This window comes from Motacilla alba, chromosome Z (assembly GCF_015832195.1).
Source record: "Motacilla alba alba isolate MOTALB_02 chromosome Z, Motacilla_alba_V1.0_pri, whole genome shotgun sequence".
NCBI classification, from domain to species: domain Eukaryota; kingdom Metazoa; phylum Chordata; class Aves; order Passeriformes; family Motacillidae; genus Motacilla; species Motacilla alba.
Window position 1 is genome coordinate 60559750 of NC_052046.1, and position 25227 is coordinate 60584976.

General features: G+C 42.2%; 2 protein-coding genes and 1 long non-coding RNA gene across 4 annotated transcripts in view; 2 read left to right on the top strand and 1 right to left on the bottom strand.

Moving 5' to 3' along the window:
• RCL1 (RNA terminal phosphate cyclase like 1) overlaps positions 1 to 3679 on the bottom strand; it is a 32405-nt gene extending 28726 nt beyond the window's left edge. The window contains exons 1-2 of the mRNA XM_038124323.1: positions 3239 to 3679; positions 435 to 506 (exon numbers count right to left, since the gene is read on the bottom strand). Coding sequence (XP_037980251.1) covers positions 435 to 506; positions 3239 to 3494 — 328 coding nt within the window. The 5' untranslated portion in view covers positions 3495 to 3679. The remainder of the gene's footprint in view (positions 1 to 434; positions 507 to 3238) is intronic.
• Positions 3579 to 9140, top strand: LOC119695559. The gene is made up of 2 exons (XR_005255248.1): positions 3579 to 3715; positions 8394 to 9140. It is a non-coding gene; the product is annotated as an uncharacterized LOC119695559 (long non-coding RNA).
• Positions 9141 to 13208: 4068 nt separating this feature from the next.
• On the top strand, positions 13209 to 24870 carry AK3 (adenylate kinase 3). 2 transcript variants are annotated; one of them, XM_038124652.1, is made up of 6 exons: positions 13209 to 13246; positions 13590 to 13891; positions 18109 to 18228; positions 21100 to 21272; positions 22955 to 23073; positions 24021 to 24870. In XM_038124652.1, the coding sequence occupies exons 2-6, from the start codon at positions 13744 to 13746 to the stop codon at positions 24142 to 24144; spliced, it is 684 nt and encodes a 227-aa protein (XP_037980580.1). In that variant the 5' UTR covers positions 13209 to 13246; positions 13590 to 13743; the 3' UTR covers positions 24145 to 24870. The 2 variants fall into 2 exon arrangements, with proteins under 2 accessions (XP_037980580.1, XP_037980579.1); XM_038124651.1 differs by lacking the exon at positions 13209 to 13246 and adding an exon at positions 13447 to 13481.
• The last annotated feature ends 357 nt before the right edge of the window (positions 24871 to 25227 follow it).

Here is a 25227-nt window from a genome sequence, read left to right on the forward strand (position 1 = left end):
AACCCTTAAAAAACCAGAAAAAAACTCAGACCAGGTGACGTTTTCATATGGAACGCTTTTCACTATAATCAAACTTTTCTAAGCATGAATTCACAAGCAGTTTGGCTAGGAGGTTTGCCTCTGTAGAGGGCAAATCTTTTTCTCCTACAAAAATCAATTCTGGTACAGAGGAACCTTTGCACACTGTGAAATCCTGCATACCTAACAAAATACTAATTTTAGTTCTTGGGCAACAAAGCTTCCTTAGCTCCCTGTGTTATGGTGGAGCACTCACCTTCTTGCACGTGATCAATTATTACAAAACTTGTCAACTTTGTCATTTCTGATCTTTTCAGTCAATCTTATCTGAACACCTACCCTATCAAGAAAAGACATATTCTACTGCAGAAACTGATAAATCCTGGAGACCAAGCAGAAAAAAAACCAGATCTCACCTGTTTGGTTTATTTCAATGCGTGAGCCATTGGTCACTTTGTCAATCAGGCGAATAAAACTTGCTTCAAAATCTAAGGAGTAGAGCACAGACAGAATTGTAAAGTTTCTTAGAAGTTTAACACCTTACTTGTACTTTTATCCTTTCCCGCCTTCCATGACAGTAAGGCTACTCTCACTCTTCAAGTTGTGGTATAATGCCACCACATATGAAACGGCAGTTCTCTGTAAAAACAGAGATGTTAATGTGAGCCTCCACACTTATAGGCATCTCAAATCAATTGAGATGCCCTCTGATGTGGCAGCGAGACGAGTCACACTCCTCTCCCTGGCACACAGCACATAATAGAAGTGGGCATTTCTGACCACAGTGGCTTGAGAGATTGCTCTTGTTCAGGACAAAACAATTTACATTTTGCTCAGTACAAAGCAAAACAGATAAATCATAGCAAACACGACCCCATATACTGGAGCATGACAAGTTAATAACAGCTTCACATTACTCTCTGTAAAAGTGTTAGCTTAAAAGAAGGGGACATTTAGATGTGAAATGCTGCTGCTGCATATCTGTTCCACAAACAGAATTAGTTGTTTGGAGACTCTAAAATTTTTCATTTCCAAAACAGTTTTGGATATACTTAGGACAAGAGAACCACAAGTCATCCCACTGCCTCTTTTCTTGCTTGCTGTGTTCACTATACTATAGCAGTTTTTGTGGAAATGATTCCTCAGTTTCTCTGAATTGTGTGGACCTTCACCCAGAGACAATGAAAAGGACAAGCAGATTTAACCCAAAATGAAGCCAAAAGTACCAACCAACCATAACCAAAAAGGAAATAACACACACCAAAATAAACAAACAAACAAAACCAAACCAACCAAACCAAACCAAACCAAAACCACCTGAAAAAAGGCCATCCCAGGAAGAATATGCTAGTATCCTAAAATCCCAATACACTACAGGCTCAGTATCAAGGAAGATAGGTGAATACATGCAGAATTCAAAACCCAGTTACTTTTAAGAGCCAACAACATCTGCATAATTGTTTGTAGGCTGCAGAACTCCCTTAGCAATAATCCTGTGTTACTTCTTACACAGTAATCAGGTTTTTCTTTCTACATGTGACTCTAGGATGTAATAGATATTTAAACCACAGAGCTACCTGCAGAATTTACAGTTTGTAAATATTTGCATAACATGATTGATGCCTCAGTAACACAGTACTGGTACTGCTCTCTTTCTAAACTATGACAGTTTATATGCTTACAAAGTTTATATTTATAAGCACTGGGGCATCTTCCAGTGCAAGAGTGCTTCCTTGTGAGCACACATTTCACTCTTGGAGAACACCAGTAGCAGAGTTTACAAAAGTTCCAGTCATGAAAAGCAAAAAGAGCTGCGTGTTGAATTATCAACACAAATCAGGATTTATTGTTATTATTTTTCTGTTACAGTCATAGTTTACACTTGAACCCATACTTTAAAAAGGAAATTCAAACACTTTTTAAAACAACATGGCAATAGCTGCAAACTTCACCACCACCAAATGCTCCACAGTGATAATAAATACTTTGGATCATGGTAAATGTTAAGCACACAAGAATGCTTTGGCAGTTTTTGAGTAGAATTTTTAGCTACACACCCAAGGCTCCTCAGGAGGCAGAGAAGTACCTACCCCTGTTCTGAACTTTATACTAGGGGGTCCCTGCCCAAAAAATAACACCGCAATAATGTTCCTTCCTCAAACTCTGTCCTACTGTTTTCTTACTTCAGTTATGATGGAATTCATCCTGGGATGCCAAAGGCTTTGTACGAGGATGACGATGGTACTCGCTAAGAAAGATTTCCCTTAAACAAATCTGCAGAAATGAGAATAAATTATTTCACCTCTTTCACCTTTCCTGTTCCGCAAACCATGACAAAAATCACAGCATAAAACGTGACCTATCAAAACTGCATGAACGTGAGCTCCCACCAGTGCAGGGAGCACACGAGGCTTGGGCACGGGCACGCGGCAGAAACGACGGCCCAAGAGACAGGGAATTAAATCTGCCATCCCGACTGCGAAGCCACCGTCACGGGAACGAGAACCAGCTCCGGAGCTGTGAAGAGGCTCCCGCACACGCAGCGAGCCGGTCAGAGCCCCGCCGGGCCGCTCCCGCACCAACTGCGCCAGGCGCGGAGCGAGCGGCGCTGCCCCGCGGGGCGGGAGGGGCGGACGGGCAGCGCCAGCCCCGGCCCTTGATGGCCCGCTCCGAAGAAAAGGCGTGACTCCTGAAGAAAAGGCGTGACTCCTGAAGAAAAGGCGTGACTCCTGAAGAAAAGGCGTGACTCTGAAGAAAAGGCGTGACTCTGAAGAAAAGGCGTGACTCGGCAGCGGAAGGCAGGGCTGCCGAGCCGACGGGACGGGGACGGTACTGCCCCGTACCGCCCTCCCCACCCCGCCGGGCAGCGAGGGAGGCTGATGGCAGGAGCCGGCGGGTGTGGGACAGGCCCCCTGTTCCGGCGTCCTTCACCGCCCCCGCCGCTCCTGCGCCTTCTCCTCCTCCTCCCTAAGCCCCGCGACCCACGTGTGACAGCTCCACCCGAGACGGGTGTGCGGGGCGCTCAGGGGAGAGAGCACCCACGGGAAGACGCCGGGATGCAGCTGGGTCCCCGCTCCTCGGTGGGACCCGCCCAGATGGAGCCCGGGCCGTCCCAGCTCCCAGCGGGGGTCTGCCCCTGCCCGGCAGCAGGTTCCGGGCACAGCCGGAGCTCCGCCGCCCCCCGACCTCCTGCCCCGCGGCCGCCGGTGCCGCCGCTCACCGCGGAGTCCGGGGTCCTCCTCCTTGGCACGGATCTTGCGGATCTTCAGCGGGCGCCCGCTGAGCGTGGCCAGCACCAGGCGCTGCCGCAGGAAGTTGCATCCCGTGTAGCTGAGGCACTGCGCCTCGCCCGCCGCGCCGCCCGCCATCCCGCTGCCCACGTGGTTGGGAACAGGAAGCGCTGGGACACCGGCGGGGGCAAAGGGCAGGGGGCGGGCGGGCGCTGGGAGGGCTCGCACCGCCCCCGTGCTTCGCATCCGCCGGGACCTGGCTAGGGCGCTCGGCGGCGGGACTGTGGCGAGAAGGGCCGGGCTGAGTTTATCGCGGCACGGGTGGCAGCATCTGCCTTTTCCTCTGCTCTCCCAGCCTGCGTGATTTCACTTGAAACTTAAGGAGTGCGGAAGTGTCGGGAGATGCGTCTAACCGGAGCCCGGCCCGCTGCTCCTCCGGGTGATGTGGGCTCTCCTTCGGCGGGCGGGTAAGGACGGTCCGGAGCGGAACGCGGTGCCCGCACAAGGGTACTGCCCCCACATCCAAATGAGTCGGTTCCTTAGGCAGTACTTTTCAGTAATTTATCCCTGCCTACCTTAAGGAAAACGGCGGAGGAATGAGTCCTGCTCGCGGTCCTTGGAACAGCCTGTTTGCTTAATGATAGTGACAGAGTCCCGCTGTACTTAAGGAGGAGACTCACTAAAGCTTCCAGAGTCTTACTTTAAGAGAAACATCGATTACAGTGGAGGTGTGACAATGTCAGTTGTTAAGCTACATTTACGTGCCCATGAAAAGAAGTTTATTGGAATGGAATAGTCTAGCTGTAAGGGATGTACAAGAATCATTTAGCCCAACTGCTCCACTTCAGGGCCGACCCAAAGGTAAAGCAGGCTCTTAAGGGGTCTGTCTAAATGCCCCTTACACAGCGATAGGCCCAGGGCATCCTCAGGCTTGACCACCCTCTCTATAAAGAAATGCTTCCTAGTGGCGAGTCTGAACCTCCCCTGGTGCAGCTTTGAACCATTCCCACACATCCTGTCACTGGATCCCAGGGGAGAAGAGATCAGCACCTCCCTCTCCACTTCCCCTCCTCAGGAAGCTGCAGAGAGCAAGGAGGTTGCCCCTCAGCCTGCTCTTCTCCAAACTAGACAAGCCCATAGCCCTTAGCAGCTCCTCACAGGCCATGGTGTCCAGTCCTTCCACCAGCTGTCTTGCCCTTCTCCAGACACCTTTGATGACCTTCCCATGGTTCTGAGATGGTGGAGCCCAGTGCTGGAACCCAGCACTCGAGGGGAGGCCCTGCCCTAATGCTGGACACAGAGGGACTGTCCTCTCCTTAGAGTGCCAAGGTTGGTGCACCCAGATGGGGTTTGCTGCACCCAGATGGGGTTTGCTGCACCCAGATGGGGTTTGCTGCGCTCAGGATTGAGTTTGCTGCAGCCAGGATGGGGTTTGCTGTGCTCAGGATGGAGTTTGCTGCACTCAGATGGGATTTGCTTCACTCAGGATGGGGTTTGCTGCAGCCAGGATAGGGTTTGCTGCCCTCCTGGCTGCCAGGGCACACTGCTGGCTGCCACAGAGCCTGCTGCCAACCAGCACCCCCAGAGCCCTCTCTGCAACCCCAGAGCTGCCCCTCTTCCAGTTTAGACTTGTGTCTGGCATTTCTCTATCCCAGTGCAGAATCTGGCATTTTGACGTGTCATTTTCATGTCACTGGTGATTGCCCAGTGCTCCACTCTATCCAGATCCCTCTCTCTGTAAGGTCTTTTGTCCCTCAGGAGAGTCAACAGCACCTTCCACAGCAAAAGTCAGACAATTTTTCTTACAAATGATAACACTTTTTATTTTACTACATTATTTTCCAGAGACTAAAACTTCTTTTTTAACCCCATCATAGGCACACTTTACAGAAACTGAAGGAACTAAGCCACCTATTATTAGCTGCTTGCTGACTTTTGTGATCAACATGCATAAGGATTTTTGTTGTGTTGATAAACTGGTCTGCAAGCTTTGTATCACAGAAAAGCAGAATTATTTAGTTTGGAAGGGATCTTTAAAGGTCATCTAGTCAACCTCATACTGTAGGCAGGGACACCTTCCATGGACCAGGTTGCTAAAAGCCCCATTCAACCTCATCTTCTACACTTACCCATTGGGCATCCACAACTTCTGTCGGCAACTTGTGCCAGTGCCTCACCATCTTCAATGCAGAAAAATTCTTCCTTATGTCTAGTGTAAATCTACCCTCTTTCAGTTTAAAACCCTTGCCCTTTGTCCTGTCACTATTTATTGGTAAAAATTCTCTCTCTGTCTCTTTGATAAGCCCCCTTAAATACTGAAAGATAGCAATGAACTCTCACCAAGGCCCTCTCTTCTCCAAGCTGATCAATCTCTGCTCTTTCAGCCTTTCCTCAAGAAGAAATTATTCCAGCCCACCAACCATTTTTGTGGCCCACATCTAGACTAACTGAATCAGGTCCATGTTGCAGAACCACAGAGTCAGAATCACAGAATTTATTAGGCTGGAAAAGACTTTTGAGATCATCAAGTCCAACCTATGACCAAACATCACCTTGTTGCCTTGACCATGGCACTGAGTGCCACATCCAGTCTTTTCTTAAAAACTACCAAGGAGACTGACTCCACCACCTCCCTCGGCAGCACATTCCAATGCCCAATCAGCCTTTTTGTGAAGAAATTCCTCCTAATATCCAACCTAACTGTTCCCTGGCACAGTTTAAGACTATCCTCTTGTCTTTCCTGAATTGAGGACTCCACAACTGGATGCAAAAATCCAGGTGGGGGGTCTCACAAGTGTGGTGTAGAAAAGGGCAGTCATGCCCCTTGACCAGCTGGACACACTGCTCTTTATGCTCAAGTCCAATTTTTCATACATTTATGTGTCCAATTTTTCATACATACCGTATCCTAAATTTCTTCTCCACTTAATCTATTTACCACACAGACTGTACGGATGCTGTGGATTTCCCAGACCTATGTGCTGAGGCCAAAAAATCAAACCCAGAAAAATTATACATCTAAATAAAAAGACCACATCTCTGTAGAAACAAAGCCTAAAAAATTTTATTAAAGTAAGCATGTTAAGAAATTTGTGGAAAATGAGGATCAAAAAATGACAGCAGTTAAACAGCATTTGTTCACATATGCGGTGCCCAAGATTTCTGAGATATGGGCAGAAGTATCTAGAGCTATTCATGGTTCATGTGCAGATGAACCTCTCTGTATTTTTAGAAAAAGAGAGTTTTGTCATGGAAGTTTTGTGGAATCAAAGAATTCTAGCTTTCTGTGTGTAAGAAATTAGTTGCCAGTTGCAGCTCTGATCTAGAATAGAACAGAAAATAGGGTAGGGCTTGAGCAACTGAAATTCTTTTCTATTATGCGCTGAGCAGAACGAAGAGAAAACTGAGTGTAAGATAAAGAACATACATATTTTCTCAAAGCTGAAAAAATCTATGTCCAAACTTCACAAAAAAACTCTTAAAACTGTCTTGATAAATCAGTGTTTTGTTTTCCTGTTTACAAACAATTAAATTCAGTCAAGTCTCTGCATAATTCCTTTGGGTTTCAGAGTCTGGAGGGTATTTTGGAATTCCAGAACAAACAGTGCCAAACTCCATGATTAATGGAGAAGAAGTCTGGCACTTACTGTTTCCTATTTTTCAGGGAGTAACTTTGAAACTTTCATTTCCTTCATTCACAGGCCTTTTAGACATAATTTCAGGGTAGTAGTTAAATAACAGTTTGTTGTGAGGTTGTGGATATGGCATGTGATAGAGGATGAACACTCCCACTGAAATCGAGTGTCTTCTTCTGTGAAGACAGCTTGTGTGAAAGGCTTTCAGGTCCTGCTGCTGGGACCATGTTTTTCACTGCATTGTCTGAACTCTGTGTCTTAGATTTACATTAAAAAATGTCTAGTCAACTGCATCTATTTTGAATGAACTCTCTTCTGTGGTTAAATTCTCTTCCTTTGTGTACCCCCCTGAGCTCCCACACATGTATTTTTAGTTCTGTCCATCCTGTCCTTCTTCTGTGACTTCCAATTACTTGCTATCATCTGTTAACAATTTGCAAGTATCTGCTTTATGTCAAGGCATGGGAAAACAAAACTGGGAGAACAAAACAGAGAATGGTCTTCCCCAAAAATTATTCCATTGGCAGTCAGAATTTTCTCATGTAACTGAAATAAGACACTTCTGTAAAAAATCACTGGCATATATATTCTGCTGGTATAATGTAAGTATCCTTGTAATGAAAGCTCTATCTGTCATAGAAATACCCAGTGACATAAAGGAGGGGTTTTGTTTCCCTGGGAATGCTAGTAGCTTGTTGTGCTAGAAGTTCAAGGATTTCTGGAGTCAGGAAAATTATTTTTATCAACTGCCTAGATGTGGCACAGAGACACTGAGTGGCACCTCAGAGATATAAACATGTCGTGATCTGGGCAGCTGCTACAATTTAACCTCAAAATGTAAACCTATTACTGGCTTACCTTAGTACTCAGGGATATGTTAATTTTCATTTAATCACTGATTGGAGAACATGACAGTCTCCTGATAGTTTAATCACTTGAGATAAATAATACAGAAAAGGTCAGTACAGAAACTTCCAAAAGAGATCTGTGTCCTACTAATGTATGGGAGCTTCAAGAAAGCAAAAAGATAACACTTTTCTGTGAATTTCTGTTAGTTTACAAACCTCCCAAGACTTTTCACACAGTCTCAGAAACACAGCTATGTTACTTCTCTTTTACTTGAACTTAATTTCTTTTCCTATTTATGTTTGTTTTGAGGGATGTCTAAACAATCTGTGATGAATGCTTTTCATAGGACTAAAAGTACCAAAAACAGCTCTAAAGAACCTCTGAGACAACAGAAATGTTTTCCAAATAATTAAAATTCTGTATTTGATTATTACCAACTTGTGACTCCAACAAAGTATTGTCATTGCTCGTAACAGGACATAAGCCTTGTACTGAATTTCCAAGGCATCAGAGTAGAAGCTAGTCAGATTTGCACTGTCTGAATGTTATTTAATCTTCTTGCAGCTTTGGTTTGCTTCCTTTAATTGTGAGAGCTGTTTTGACAGGTCTTCTATGGGTAATTTCTTTTTCTTGTATTTATTTTTTCTTTTCTTGGATGCAGACCTGGAGCTGGACGCAACTGGTTTAGCAAAAAAGACAAAGAAACTAATATATGTAGAAGGTACTAAATATAGTAAAACTCAGATGTAATGTAGAGCTACAGACTAGTGAAGAAAAAGCAAGATGTAGAATTGTGTTAGCAAGCATACAAAAACAACTCCAAGTGAACCCTACAGCGATGAAGAAGAAACTGTCAACAGAAGCCTGGCATTCTTCCTGGTGAGGGAGTCCAGATGCTGATGACTCACCATAACCCCACCACCCTCACCTGAGTGAGACCATGACCTTGGGGCCCAGGCAAAAAGGGGAGAGAGGTAAACACAAAACCAGGAGAATGGGAAAAACTAAGAAGTGTGTGTGTAGCAATTAATCATTTATATAATAAAGAATAAAACTTAATAATGGTGATTTAGCATAAACTTTCTGTAATAATTAATAGTTCTTGAATGACACTGTTAGAGTTTCAATTATGTTAATAGATTTTTCACTTTATAAATAAGGTGTGTTTCAGCTTTGTCATAAATAATTTTTTGAGCGTACACAAGCTTGCTGTACAGACAATGAATTTCTGTCTGAAGAATACACATTTCCTAGGAAACTTAGAGTTTTGGAACAACCCATGCTATGTATAAGTGCTCAGCCATCTGGGAGGAATAATTCATTAGGCTTTTTACTAAAGGTAGGAGTGACACCACAAAAATGATAGTGTTATATCCCTCTTTGCAATAAAACACTATTTAAATCCAAATAAAGAATCACAGTTCTACATTTTTGGTTTGTAAAGAGTTATGTCTTTGCTACTTTAAAGGAAACAATTCAACAGCAACCTTTCATTCTATTTCAACTTATATCTAAATAAAAAACATTTGCTCCTCAAGCGTTCTTGATTGTATATATTTTTTGAGGGAGAATTTTCAGCTGTGTTGTCTATATATGTTAGCCTTCACTGGATAAGTATTTAATGCATTATTTTAAAAAACATTATTAATGGGGTATCTTGTTTACAAATACAGCATCACAACCTTATCCAGGTTGGAATCTAGATCTGTAGCCCAACCTGTGAACCAAAGCAAGGTCAAACTGGGTTGCTCAGGGCCAGTTGTGTCTTAAAAACTCAGGGAGCTGTCTACTAATATCAGGACTCACCCCCGGATTGGGGTGACCCCGAAAGATGGAAAAGTCTCTCCTCCAACCCGTGCCTTCAAAGAAAGATTCAGTAGTCTTCTGTTGTCCGGTCTCAAGGTAATTAATTGTAGGTTATCTAAAGATTCTTTTCCTGAACTGCTGTGGCCCATTCAGCAGCTCAGACAAAGGCACACTGCCCTCCCAGGGGGCTGGTGCCATCTTTTATATCATATATTACGTGTTACGTGTTTATACTTTTTCCCCAATGCCTACTATCTATATTGAAAGGTGACTTTCTACTCTAAACCAATCTGTGAGTGCCAACATCACCAAAGACATGGAGGCTAGGAAGGAGAAAGAAAGAGGACAGGGCACACCCAAATCTCTCCATCTTAGAACCTCTGACCCCCATGTACAAAACTTGGACCCCTGCATACAAGGCTTAAAACCCCCCTGTACAGCACTCAAAAATCCTTCCTTTCACTTTGTGACTACTTCTACTACAATACCTAAACTTGTGTGACTTCTTGTTCTTCCTGCAAAGTTGGTAAATTGTTCCATGGGTCAGATTCAAAGCCACAGGGGTTTCTGGCTGCATGCCAGAGTCTCAGATGCTTCTGGCCTGGGTCTGGAACATGCAAGAATGTCTGAGGGACATTCTGAGTTCTGACATACTAACACTTAGATTCCACTGCCTGACTTACTGAGTCCTGCCACTCATCTTACTAAGCAGCCTGTCCCTGCCTTCTCAGTAACCTTCTCATGGGTGCTAGACAGCTGCTATAGGTACTCCTGAACCCTTCTTATCTCCAGTCTGAGTAAACATGGTTCCATCTGTCTGTGTCTCTTCTCTATCCCCTGATCATCTTGGTCACTTCCTGCTAAACCTGCCCCAGCTGTAAATGCCTGTTTTGTACTGGAGGGCCCAGTACTGGCCACAGCAGACAGATGTGGCCTAAGAAGTGCCTAATACAAAGGGATAACTGTTTTCCCTGATGTAGTGGCTACCCTCCTGTTAATATGGCTCAGGATGTTAGTGGCCACATGCTGGATGGTGTTTAGCTGGCTGTAGACTGGTTCTCCCCAGAGTTTCTTCCTTGCTGGTCAATCCTCAGCCTGCACTGTTGGAAGCAGTGTCCTGGATGCAGGACTTTGTACCTGCCTTTGCTGAATTTTGTCAGGGTTCTGCTTGGCCCCTTTCCTCATGAGTTCCTGCAGAGCTCCACCTCCTGCCCCTAAGCCCATGTGCTCAGGCCACATGGTTTGGTGTTACTCACAAAACTGATGATGGTGCTCTCTCTCTTCTTCCAGAGTTATTCACAGACACTAGACAAAACAAGGCACCCAGACAGGCCCTGGAAAAACATGTTTGTCCACAGCTTTTGGTCGGGTACAAAACACTAAGCACTACACTTCTGTTCCAGCCAGACTTACACCCATCAAATTGTCCACCCCTCCACCAAATGAGGTACAAAAATTATATGGGAGATCATGTCTGATATCCTGCCAGTCCAGATACTATGACTTCTTCCTTATGCAAGTAACCATTTCATTTTGATACAAAGTGCTACACTTGGGAAGTAGTTACCCAACAGTACTAAAAGAATTCTGTATCAAACTCAGAAGGAAGGACTTAGATCTCCAAGGAGCATACCTGACAGAAACTCTCTTGATGGTTTAAGGCTTAAAAAGCCTTTCCAAAGCATTTCTTATGTTTGGGGAAAAAAAAACCCAAACAAAACAAAACAAAAAAAAAAACCCAACAAAACAAAACCAAAAAAAAAAAAAAAAAAAAAGAAAACCAACAAAAAAAACCCCAACTGAATAATATGAAAGATTATTTATTAGTAAGAACATTTGGATTTGTTTGAAACAAGATTTTGATTACTGGTTAGTCACCATGAGGGTTACTTCTATACTCACTAAGCAAGAGTTAAGTTTTTAATTTATACCTGTAGGTTACATGTGTGAAAAAGATTAATCAGAATATAGTGCAAGCTGCATTACATAAACATTGACTACTCTGTTAAGATGTGAATAATTAAGTCTAAATGATGATGAAATGTCATTTTCCAAACATCATAATGAGGCTGCTGAAAAAAACCACTTGCATGTGTTTAAATACAGAATAGCTGTATAAAGACTTGTATACAAACCAGTGAAACATTGACCCTATTTCTTCCATTATTTCCTTTTCCACTTCTGAGTATGTCACAACTATTCACAAAACTGCTAGAGTGAGGTTTGGACTTCAGTAAAGATAGCCAAGGAAATGGGAACAATAATTTCTTTTACTATCTATTTTCTATAATCTAAGTACCCACTTCTGTTTTGCAAAGGCCATAGGTTAGTAAGAACTTGTGTGTGTGGGAGAAGTGCCTTTCTATTCTTTTCCACCCCTTCCTCATGGATTTGTTATGAAGTCCAGAGAGGTTTCTAAATAGTCTTTAACAAAGGGATTGTCTTGGCATTCCTGTCTGGATTTCTGAGCTGCTCAATAGGCAGAACCTCAGGCTTCTTTTTTAACAGGCAGATAAATTCTTGCTGCTTTTTATAAATAGTGGCATTGGAGATTAGAGTTAATGATCTCTCTGACAAGTCTAGTAATTTGCTGGATATATATTTTGTACAATACCTTCCATTTTCCCATATATTTGCTTTATGAAGGTTTAGCAACACATTTTGTGGACTTCTGCCATTCAGAAGTCTCTGAAGTGTGGAGCTTAAAACGAACAGTGTGGCTTCTAACATTTAAATGGCCTTTGCTGCCAAATTTTGCTTAAGACTGTGGTGCTTTGGCTGACTGAGGTGTTGCCCTGGGAACGCTGCTAAAGCCCTGAATGTTTAACTCTTGCTGTCCTAGTACAATCTGGAATAGAGGTACTATCATGTTCATTTATGAAGGTTCACATTTCTCAGGGTAATGAGACTTATGCTCATAGTGAGTTCTATGAGCTAAGCCAGTGCCTACCCACTTAATTGTTAAGACAATTAATTTTATTGATTGGGGAGTTTTGGGGCTATATTCCTATTTCTTCACTGTTTCAAAGTACCAAACTGTCATTCGAATATTTTCTTATGGCTTTACTTGTTTGAGTGTAAAACTATTGAAATGAAACAATGTTTTAAACCAGGAAGCTGAATTTCATTGATGTTTTTACTCTAGGTCTGCTTTCTGCTCACTTTTTCACTGTGACCTTTCTGGTACAGTGATTGAGATCCATCAGTATCTTCAGAATCTTTAGCAGGAAGGCTCACTTCTCCTGCTGTGGACATGACTGTGAACACTCAGGAAATGGGACAATCCAATGTTTTGGCTAAAATATTGTGTTCTGATATAGCTGAAGATTACAAAATCATATCTGTGGGAAAGGACATCTTGGTGTTTGGAAGAACACTACTCAGAACAAGGACAACCTCCAGATGTTCACATTCAAGTATCATTTAAAAAACTCAGGCACAGTATACTAAAAGCACAGCTGCCTGCTGCTGGACAGTGGGAGCTTATTTGTGAGAGATCAGCAAGAGCAGGTCTGCTGCATAGGGGTGAGGGAGCACAGCAATGTCAGCCACAGCCTCAGGGCACCTGGGCAGGGCAGTGACAGTGTCAGCAGCCAAGCAGTCATTAGGTGACAGCCAGGTAAGGGGCCATTTCCCAGTTCTGTTTGGGAAATCCTCGTGATAATTCAGAGAAGTGGTGGAGTCACCATTTCTGGGGATATTTAAAAGGTGGGCTTGTGTCCGTTTGGGGCATGGATTTAGGCAAAGCTGGATTACTTGTTGGGCTCGGTGACCCTTAAGGTCTTTTCCAAACCAAACGACTCTTTGATTCTGTGTGTCTGAGAGGGGGCACGGGCTGACGGCTTAGGGAGCAGCCAAAATGGGCCTCCTGGGCAGAGGGGTGCGGGCAAGCTGGTCACGGCCGGTTGAACAGTGATGCCTAAATGCGGTCTGATGCGACGCTGTAAGATGCAATTTGCTTCATTTATCTTTTTATTATCGTATTAATTTATCCCTCCCTCCCCCCCTACACTTACGTAAAGGATCTTTCCTTCCCGCCCCTGATTGACAGCCGGAGAAGCTGCCGCTGCTGTAGTCCCTGGGAGGACCGGCCCGGGCTCGCCGGTGGTGCGAGGCGGCGCTCCCCGGGAAGGCGGCGCTCCTGCCGCGATCCTGCCGCGCCGCTGCGCGCCCGCGGCAGGAGCAGCGGGAGCAGCGGGAGCAGAATGGTGGTGCCGCCGCTGCTGCGCGCCGTCATCATGGGGCCGCCGGGCTCCGGGAAAGGCACCGTCTCCGCTCGGATTATCAAGCACTTCGGCGTGAAGCACCTCTCCAGCGGCGACCTGCTGAGGGACAACATGCAGAAGAAGACAGGTGGGCATGGGGACGCGGGTGGGGATGTGTGCGCGGCGGCGACGACCCCTCTTCCTGTCCCCGTCCCGCGAGACCGGTATCCACGCAGTCCCACGGGAGCTCCCGCGTGACACAGCTCCGCTTCGGGAAGGGACACACGCTCACAGCACGCATTCCTGCCCCCAGCCCCGCTCCTTCCCTCCCTTCCCCTCCGAGAAGGGCGGGAGCTTCCTTAATTAGGTTTGCTGCTCCCCAGTCCCACCTCCGTGTGCCCCCCCGCGCAGGAAGAGGCTGGGTGACTTTACGCAGCTCTTCTGGAGGCCAGAGGCCACTGAAGTGGGCCTCGTGTCTGCAGCCGTGGGTCCTCCATACGCTGTCACTTGCCAGCCTCTTCATGAAAGTGGACGGGGTTAGGGGTTATCCTGTTTTCTCTGTTTTGTTACACCTCATTGCTTCCTTGTCTTGGGTGGTTTTTGTAAGCACCCAGTGGTTTTTGTACTTGTTTCTAATAGTTCTGATAGTTTCTCATGGTTTCTCCAGCTGGAAGCATCCTAAAAGAGAAAAATAGTCACATCTTTTAACAGGCAGGGCAAGAGGAGGGGTTTTGGGCAATCAGACTTTTTTTGATTTTCATTTGATGGCCAGAAGTAGGGCTACGTAGAATTGTTAACAGCTATTCCAAAATTACACCTAGTCCTGAGCTGGCAGGCATAACGTAGTGGTGCTTTCGAAATAAAGCAATGTGTAAAATTGCATAGCTTTTAAAATTATTATTGTCTTATGAGTTCATATCATGCTTGGGTTTCAGCATGGTCTGTGTTTACATACAGTGATGCTTATACTAGGTAAATATATGACTTATTCTTGCTGAACAGTTCTAGCTTGACCTCTGGCCTCAGTTGAGGTACCACAGTCCCTCTTTCTGGTGGATTTTTGCAATGATGGAAGGTTCCCTCCTGACTTCCACATCTGCTTTTCTATATGGTGGGGTGAAAACCCTTGTAAGAACCATCTCAGACTGCATGTGATGAAGTGGGAGTATTATTATTTCCAGCAACTTCAAGCTGTAGAATATTCCATTCACTTGTAAGTATCACTGTGGTATTATGCCTAGGTAACTGGCAGTCTTAGTTTTGGAATACTCATAAGCATGTTTGAAAGTGAAGCAGTTGTCTTCACAAAAATTTTGTTTACTCAATAAGGATAACAACTTTGGTACAGTGACTGACTTTACTATAGTTGATATTGTAGATACTGTAAGTTGATTATTTGCTAGGAGCACACTTGCATAGACAGATCTGATCATATTCATGCTATTTCTATTTGGTTGCACAATCATACATTTTTATTTACAGGGGGTCACAAAACTGTTCTGTTATGAACTTTCAGTGTAAGATGCAGTGGGTAGCCATTGGAAGAAAATGAAGGAAATGTTATTTTACCAAGTGTTTTGAGGTTTACAATGTTTACTAATACTTTAGTTTTGTGCAAGACCATACAGCACCAGAATCATGCCAAAGGTTGTGTGAGAAGAGGAAATTCCAAGTGGAACTATCATATTGCTTGAATTGAGGTGGGAGCCCGAAGTGATGGAGAGGGAAGTGATTACGCAAAGAATTCTAGGTAGGTTGGACAGATGAAGGATTGTGAAGGAGAGCAAACGTGAAATAGAAGTTTAACAGACACATTAAAATCCAGAATATAAGGAAAGAAGTCAGGGGACAGCTTAAGAGGTGAAGTTTGCTCTAAATTAGCTGCAGCAGAATTTACCAGAATCTGCTACAGAGTTTCTCATTCACTAGTAAACCCAGATGAAACTCTACTGCTATTTCATTGGAAGTCAGTCACTAGTTTCAGAAATGGTTCCCAGGGGGCTGAGATGAAGCATGAGGTAGGAGGGACTAGGTAGTACACTGAAAATAGGAGAACAACTGAGAGTCAACTCAGCCTAGACAAATTCAGTCAAGGCAAAGATCCATGAGTTTTGACAACAACGGAAGAGTCCTGCAATTTCCAATTCTTTGGGAAATGACTTACACTAAGATGGGCAGTTAAAGCCCTTGGAAAATTAGATAAAGCTAACAATAGTTATATGGTGCAGATTTTCTATTTGCTGTCTTGTGAAAATGGACATTGTTGAAAAGTCCTGTTGAAGATGAGTGTCCCTATCATTCTGCAGTTAGTATCATGTTCTTCTGGACAGTGGAGAGTCTGTGAGCACCTCTCTAATGCTAAGGTAATTATTGTCTGGTTATGGCTAGAGCTTGATTGCTGTAATGTGGTTAGAACATGCTGATCCTTTGTAAAGCCATGGAACATGGATACCTGTCGTCACCTACAAAGGAAAGAAACCTATGTTATCTGTAATTGTGAAGATTGCCATGCCTTTAGTGGTTTCAGATCCAACCTGAAAAAACACAGAACTAAGTAAAATCTACAAAACCCCATGAAATCCCACTCCCAACAGCAGGAGTGGAGGGAAAAAAAAAAAAAAAAAAGCTCTGAGCTAGTGTATCAACTTTTGTCCTAATATATGACTATTTAGCTATGTTTCTGCCTATTTTTTTCCCTCTGTAATAGTGACTTTCTAAATTATCTGAGTTCTATAGAGGGGGGCAAAAGGCAGTGTTTTTCAAGTTCTGTTTGTCTAATAATAGCGTGACATATTCTAAACCTTTCTGGGCTCAAAAACTCATGAATCTTTCCAAAGTAAGTTATAATTGTTCCCTGTGAAACGTGTCTGGCTAATATTTTTAGATCATTGTGGCTAGAGCAATGCTGCAACATAAATCAGTAGCAGAACCAAGCATCAAGTACACATTAAAACTATCTAGACATGATTTATTCCTTCTCCCAACCCACTTTTTCAGGGTACATGGTTCAAATCACACTAGAATAATAAAACAAGGTATGAAGAAGGGAGGTAGGGAAAAGAAAAGACTCTTTGTACACAGACAGTCAGTCACCTTCTTTCCAGTTTGTGATGTGCTAGAGGACTCAGGCACCACAGTCTGACTCTTTTCCATACAGTGAGCATGTTTTGAAGTCTGGCCAAGGTGCACAGTGCCTATTTCTAAATGGTCTTTGTACTTTTCAAAGCCTGACTACAGATGTGAACAGGCAGTAAGGGGAAATTGTTCCTTTATTTTTTTTTTTTCTCATCACCAAAGCTACTATTTGCATTATTTGCGGGCACGTACTGCTTTTCAGTTGCCTCATCTGAAGAAGGGCCTCTGTCCTGTTGTACATTTCATGCACTGAGTGATGGGACTGGCATTTGTCATTGCTTTCTGCTGAAAGTGGTCATATCTGTGTGGGTATGTCAGTCCATCCCATTTTCTCTTTACTTTTCTGTAACTAGATCTTAACTGGTTGCAAGTAAAGGCTTCTGCAGACCCTCAATAAAACCAGTCTAGCTGCAATTCTGAGTTTTTTAACATAATTGCGTAACTGTTTTATAAATGAAAGATGGAAAATTTGTGCCTAGGACACAACCCAGGCAACTGAATTTCTTCCTGGCTACATGCATGATTTGGGTGAACTACAGCATGCTACTGCCTGCCATGTAGGAGCATAGTGTGATAGCTGGAATGACAACGCATGGGTGGAATTTTAGTGAGCCAGTGGGATAAATGACTGGTACTAAAGATTAGTCAGTTCCATGGGAAAATACTAGTGTCTGTGTACTCCCATAAATAGTGTACAATATCTATAAACACTCTCTTGCCACTCTAGTAATCATAAAAATACATAGCAAGCGTGTCCCACTGCATGCTGCCAAAGGCATTTATGTTTGTAATGAAGCCTAAGTGTAAGTTAATAACTAGCCACTAAGCTAAGAAAATAAACTTTCTTTTCAGCAAGTCTGAGGGCTGATATCTTAATAAACTTGTATCCTTTCTAATTTCTTATTTTGAAGACTCTTGGCTAATGGCCTCTCCTCATTTTAATTCTTGGAACATCATATTTCAAATACATACTAGTAAATTTATTCAGAGGGTGTGAGGATAGAAGTGTGTTTTGCCCTACAAGTGCCTCTAAAATTAATCTGATACATATTTGTATTGTCAGATCCTAGTTAATAATCTGGATATTTTTTAATTTTGGTAAGCATGCTGTCTGTCTTGTTTACAACTTTTCTCCGTCATCCCGATCAAAACAATTTTTTTGCAGGCTTGTGGGCTTTTTCTCACTTGCTGGAGGTCAGAGATAGTGTAATGCAACTTCTACTTTTACAGAAGTGGGAATCCTCGCCAAGTCCTACATTGACCAAGGGCAGCTTATTCCAGATCACATCATGACACAGCTAATGCTGAATGAGATCAAAGATCTAGACCAGTACAACTGGCTATTGGATGGTAAGTTATCATGTAAGGATATCACTATATATGGGGAGAAAATCTGCTCTGGAAAACTTGGGACAGCTTTGGTCACTGGTAGCCAGCTTGTTGTGAAACTTTCAGCAGATAGTCTGCCCCAGTTTCTTTGGCTGATAAATGCTTTGGGTGTACCCTGCCCTCAGAATATTACAGGGATATTTAACTCATGTTAAAAAGGATAGCTCAATACTCCAGAAAAATTTCAAAACTGGCAATTCTGGTATATTTTATGATAATTCATATGGTATTTCCCCATTAAAATAGGCATTGAGAAATTTCTTTTTTAAAGTATTTTCTTATTAAAGTCCTTGGGGAATGGAAAACTTTTGAAGGATGAGGCTTTGGAATTATTTAAATAGCAAGGTAGGAATGTGATGCAGTAAAAAGGTAAGTATGGAAAAGTACTGCAGCAGTGTGGAGTGTAATCAAAACTATTGCTCAATTGCCCTAAGAGGGCAATCTAAGAGGCCTTCGTTTGCTGTTTGGTTCTGTTCTCCAGCGTGAACTGTTTTGCAGTTCTGCAGTGTAAGCTCATTGCTGCAGCATTCTTGCTTGAGTGAAAATGCATTTGCTGCTGCCTTCATGAACTGGATGGCTCTTGTTATTCCAGCCCATGGGAGTACAGTTGGATGCCCAGCACAAAAATAGTGTTTGGGCTGGATGCGTGTTTTTTCAGACTCTAGTCTCAACCTGTCTCAGTAGATAAAAAAGTTATTGATGTGGCTTTCTAATTAGAGGGAGTGAAAAATCCACAGTGGCCTCTGTCCCTGAGTGCTTTGTTATAGTTATATTTACATAGTTGCTCCTACGTACAGTGATATGTTCTGGTGGCTTTAGTCACAGCTGGGTTTCTTCCTGCGAGAAAGGCTTTATTCCCACAGTGAACAGTACAATGAAACCTAAACCATAAAGCAAAGAACGGCAGATATTGGTTTTTTTTCCTTTAGTTTCAGGTCCCATGTACACACAGTTCCAGTCTTGTGGATCTGGATGTGTAGCAGTATAGCTGTGCCCACTGGCAGCTCTCAGCAGGAGGACTGTGTCAAGACCATAAGAGAATAAATCAATTTATGCTGCATGTTAATGTGCTTCTGCCTTTAAACTTTTGCAGCAGAAATTGTATCTGCATCAGCATTTCTAATGAGACCCAGTGAATGACTCTAGAGATAGCTCTGGTATAACGAGTTCACAGGAACAACATTGTTGAAATATGTTAACCCAAAATCTTAAGTTTGGTAACTGCAATGCAGAACAAACAGATGGGGTCAGTTAGCTCAAACCAGAGTTGCTGAACTGCTTGTATGTTCACTTGACCAAACATCCATTTACAATAGGTTGGTGACTTCTAGAGTCATAGCAGATGTAGTAGTATGAGCCGTATGTGTCTGTGGATATAATCCATTTAGATTTATGTGCTGTATAATCTAGAGCACTTTTCTCTGTGTTCCTGGAATATTCATAATTCATCACCTCTTGCAGAGCTTTTTCTGTATAGAGAGAACACTGTAGAAAATGTCAGTTCAATTTCAGTGAAATGCTTTTCTAAAGGCACTTCAATTTGTTGAGGAATTTTCACATTACTCAGTCCCGAGCAAACTCGCTTTCCAGCTGCACAGCTTAGAAACATGGTGACTGCTAATAGTAAGAAAGAACAGCAGTTCTTGAACAGTGTTCAGCAGCAGTGTTGAAGAGCTGGCTCTTCCTCTGCTTTTAACATTTAGAAGCACTTTAATGAGATAATGTGAATGTGTGAGAAATAGGATGAGGGCAGCTCATGACTGTGATGCAAGCCAGGTGCAAGAGACTTAATGCACAAGCAAGGACTTGGTCTGAGTTAATCAACTCTGTCTTTTTGTGATTTTTTCCTTACTCATGCAATGGACAGATCAACATTATGCAAGATTTTCTTAAGTTTATGCTTATCAGTATTTATCTTTATGAAGAAGTTTACTTGTACAGTATGATGTAAATTACAAGCTACTGAAGAAAATGAGACTGTTCTAGAGCTTTTTGAGGAGAGGAACTGTTCCAGTAAATATAGAGGCAATAGCATGTTCTGCAGTAGCTTTGACCACTGAAGGTCTTGTGTTCAATTTTTCATTTCAAATTCTTTGTGGAGATCTTGGCTTTCTTGTTCTTTGTTCCCACTGCACCCCTCCTAAGTTCCACTAGATTATCTAATAATTTAAGGCATAGAAGAGGGACCCACAGAGTTCATGGAGCAGAATGCAGCATCTTTGAAGTGAAGAGACAGGCTCCCGATCAGCCTGAGTCTTCTCACAGTCATAATATCTGAGGGCAGTTTGATACACTAAAACTTTTAGAAACCTTCTAAATCCTGTACTGCCTCTGGTAAATAGATTTGGCTTACTGCAACTGAATAAAACAGGTTTGTAATGGCCATCACCTTAAGCCAGACTTACACAGCTCTGGAAGTAAGATATATCACAAATGATTCTAGGTTGTTCTGAGGGAAACTTCACTGGAGCTATTATTCCAAATGTATATACAGTACTTTTATTCAGTGTAGTGGTAGTGGTGTATATATGAATATGGGGTCTTTTTGCACTTATTTGTTGCACTTTTGGGAAGATGATTAGCTGAAATGAAGAAATAAAAGCTGGGCGGCATTTAAAAAGTTAAAATGCCACCACACACTGAAAGATATTGGAAAATCTCATGTCTCTTCCATCTTTATAGAACATGACAATGCTTTTGTTTTTTGGTGGTTTTTTTGGTGTTTTTTTTTTTTTCTGCTGTGTAACAATTATTTTCTTTAATAACTCAATCCAGATAATTTTTGCTATAACTCTGCTTTCAGAATTTTATGAAGTTGTTTCCTTTAAAAAGGTTTCCCCAGAACAGTTGTTCAGGCAGAAGCCCTCGATAAAGAATGTCACATAGACACTGTGATTGACCTCGATGTGCCATTTGAGACCATAAAGTGTCGGCTTACAGCACGCTGGATCCACCCTGCCAGTGGCAGAGTCTACAATCTTGAATTCAATCCTCCCAAAGTGCAGGTAAGCAATATGCATTGCTGTTGCCACTAAATAAGTACTGCGTTGCGTTTGCTAGCTGCAGTAAAATATTGTTTTGCGTAATGTGTTTCAAAACACAGCAGCTCAGAACAAAAAGGCTCATTTCATTTCTTGGGAGCACAGAATCTTTCTGGTAACACCGTGCTATGAGGGTATGAGGGTATGTTAGTGACCTGGCAGAACCTCAAGGTGTTGGACAATGCATTTGTCCCCTGCAGAGCAGAACACCATGGTGTTTTGTAAGCGCTTGTTAAAGCTGTTCACTGATCTGGAATACTGTCTGCCTTGCACACTGGCTGGCACAAGATCTGGGCATGGTCTTAGCCTGTTTGCAGCCTGTACAGTCCAAAATGTAAATTTTTTTTCCTTCCTCCAGAGGAGTCATGCTTTATGTATTGGAAACACCACACCACCAGTCAGAGGAATCCACTTAATGCTTTCCCTCTGTTTATATTTAACCCAGATGGGTATTTTCAAGGGAAGAGCTGCTGTACTGCAAAACTGGATGTAGAAACTTTCAAGTCAGGGAAGCTCTTCAACAGATTAATTTTCAACAGATTTTTATGACTTGAGATATCCTAAAGAGGAGCTTGAAGATAAAGACTGTACATTGTTACCTTAAATTTTTTCAAGAACTATTTGCTTTAGTGCAACTCAGCTAAAACTGTATTTCATCCTTAACTCTAAATAACTTAACTGTTGTGGCATCACATTTCACGTGGAAGCTCTATTCATTTACATCAGAAGCACAGCAGGCCCTGTAGTTTTGGGATTTCAGTGTTGCAGGAAAAGAGGCCAGCTTGAAATACCAGGTAAGCACTGGAAGTGAGCAACTGAAAATATTGCCTTTGTTTTGTTTAAAACAAGGTATTTAAAATCATGGTTATTTTCAATTGCGGAAGAGTGCAGGCAAGATGGAACAGAGAATTCTCAGACTTACCAGAGTAGGCTTCAGCTGCCAGAGCTTTGCTATTTAGGATCTGTCTTACCTTTCACTAATTAGCAGACTTACCACAACACAGTGGACTGCAATACTTAAATTGAAAACATGGAATAGAGCTAAACAGGTGAAATATGGTTGTCTCTATTATCTTAATAGACCTGCAAAATGCTTACTTACTTAGTAGGCACATTCACACATTAGGTCCCTACCTCTGCAGGGAAAGCTTCAGCTTACTCTTATGCCATTTTTTGTATAGCTGTTGTTAAATGATAAGTCTTCCATTTGGCGACTTAGAATCAAAGAGCCATTAACTCATTTGCCCTAATTTTAATATTGTCAAATGAAGGTCTAATTGGTCTTTTATTTCTTGTTATACAGGAATGTATTACCAACAGTATTGTTTTCCCTTGTACGTGAAGGTTTTGTCTTCATATTCCCCACATTCTATGAATGTTCCAGAGGACAAATTACTCAAGTAACTATTATCTAATATTCATTGGCAATACTGAGAAAATATTTTTAACTGACAGACTGTTTTACTGGAATGTCAACAACTTAACATTCCAGACAAGACCACAGGCAGCAGCCTCTCTTTATAAGCAGAAATCTACACCCTGATTAAGTGGAAATTGATCATAATTTAAATAGAAAATTACATAAAGCATGCTTAAAGAGAAGTAAGCAGTAAAATACTCTGGTATTTGCTTTTAACCATGAATAGGGCATTGATGACATTACTGGTGAGCCCCTTGTTCAGCGTGATGATGACAAGCCAGAGACTGTCAGCAAGAGGCTTCAGGCTTATGATGCACAAACAAAACCTGTTCTAGAATATTATCGGTAAGTAGTAAAATGTGTTCTTCCACATTCCAAAATCTTACTACGCATCAGCATAGCGAGGAACAGATCTCTCTGCTACAGAATATATTATACCACAACAGTAAGTGTGGTGTGAGTAGCTGTGTAGCTTTCATGAACTTAGTAAGAAATCAACCCAGTAGAATGAGTATGATTTTCCAGGGTTGCATGAGACCTTCTGGAACCTGTGTGGTAAAACAGCCTGTCACTGCAGCCAGCCACATTTGGCTTCATAAAGAAAGCTATGCATTATTGAATACACCATAGTACTGTTATGAGCAACAACAGCTCTGGTGGGTGAGGTAACAGACAGTTCCTTTTTTTGCAAGAATTTACAATATTTTGTTTTCTGGATGTATAAGTAGAAACTCTTCTAATAAGTGCAAGGGGTCAAGAAGCGATACACAAATAGAGAAACTGTTAATGAGAATTTAAATGTGGCCGTTCTAGAACTGGACTGTGACTGGACCCAGCCAGCAAGACTCTTTAGGAATAAGTAGCTAATTCAGTAGCTAATGTCATTTATATTGTGGAGTGGAAAAAAATTACTAGTTCTTTTAAGAGTCAAAATTATACACAATGTTTCTCTTAATGTAAAGCTGCAAGCATCATACTGCTAATATATAGATACATAGTAGGTCACCATGTAGAGCTCTAGTCTTACCTTGCCTAGACAAAGAAATCAGACTCTGACAACATCAATGATTGTCCTTTCTGTGTTTCCATATCCACCACCCTTTGTTGTATTCTTCCAGGACTGTTGAGCAGAAATCAATGTCCAGGCTGCATTTCCAATACTACAGCTTTCTTGGTGTTACATCATATGCATATTTTCACACTCCTGCTGGGGTAATCTTCAAGTGAGGTGGAGATTTTGGAACAGTTAAACAATTTGACACCTGTAATGCTTTCTTCTTTTTCTTCCTCAGGAAAAAAGGGTTATTGAAATCCTTTTCTGGAACAGAAACCAATAAGATCTGGCCACATATCTATGCTTTCCTTCAAACCAAGTTGCCAGATGTGAGCCAGAAAGATGCTGCCAACCCCAGGTGAAAATAGGTCAAACTTCTGCTCATCTGTCATAGCTCACTCCCAATTACATGAGATTCTGCAATCAAGGATTTGTCCAAGTAGTCTACCAGACTCATCAATAATTTAAGTCCAATGTTGTCCTTAACTTACACTCTGGTAACATTTTGTTGCCTGTGGTTACCACTTCAATGCTGTATTTTTTAATATTAAATATACCTAATTTTAAAAATACAGTAACTGTCTTTAACAAAAGCCAGTACTCTTGTGTCTCATATTTGGAAAACACATTTGCAATATTGATTGATGAAGGAAACACATTTCAGAATACACCTTAATTAGAAAGCACATTGACTGATTTACTCAATGAGTAAATGAAACAATGACAAGAACATGCAAGCACATTCCTTGAACATGTGCCTAGCTGGAGCTAGCCAGAAGCTGTGAAGAACAATGACCAGTGGTCTGCAAAGAGCCATTTCAGACCAGAGCTCATGTGTATTGAAACTGATCTTATGGAAAGGTTAGCTGCTTGTTAGCTTACACAGATGTGACTTGATTTTGCTCACCATAAATTACATGTAATACCAGGGCAAATTATCTAAGCAAGTATTATGTTCCTGTTTCTGCCCTCAGAGCAACTATTTTGGAGGCATGGGAAGTGGAGTTTCAATGATATGTAACACATTTGGTAAAACCTCTGTCTTTATGTGACCCTGCAAGACTTTATCAGTAAAAAGATACTGAACAGATTGTGTAATCTGGTAAACCTGTAGCTAGATAGCTAGATGAACTCGACCAGTGAATGTCTTTTCTACTATCTTTGAAAACAAGTGCTCACTGATGCCAGTGACATGATTTCCAGTGGTCAAAATATTAACTTTGGCATATTACTGTAGCAATTTTAATTGTAGCAACTGGAGTGGTTTTCATGAGGTTCTTATCTCTGACCAGCTGTTGTGTTAATTCACTAGATAACTGGAAATACAAACTTCCACAGTCCATACTTTTTAACAGTCCATGGACTGCAGACACTGCTATTTTTCAGTGAATCCTCCCAGCCCTTTTTTAATACTCACCAGAGTGGAAGTTTCAAGAGTCAGCAAA

Excerpts from the sequence above, each read along its gene's own strand:
- AK3 (XM_038124651.1), top strand. The coding sequence starts at position 13,462 with ATGCGGTCTGATGCGACGCT. Across the intron at positions 13,892-18,108 it reads CAACATGCAGAAGAAGACAG|AAGTGGGAATCCTCGCCAAG; the intron begins GTGGGCATGGGG and ends CTACTTTTACAG. Across the intron at positions 18,229-21,099 it reads GTACAACTGGCTATTGGATG|GTTTCCCCAGAACAGTTGTT; the intron begins GTAAGTTATCAT and ends TCCTTTAAAAAG.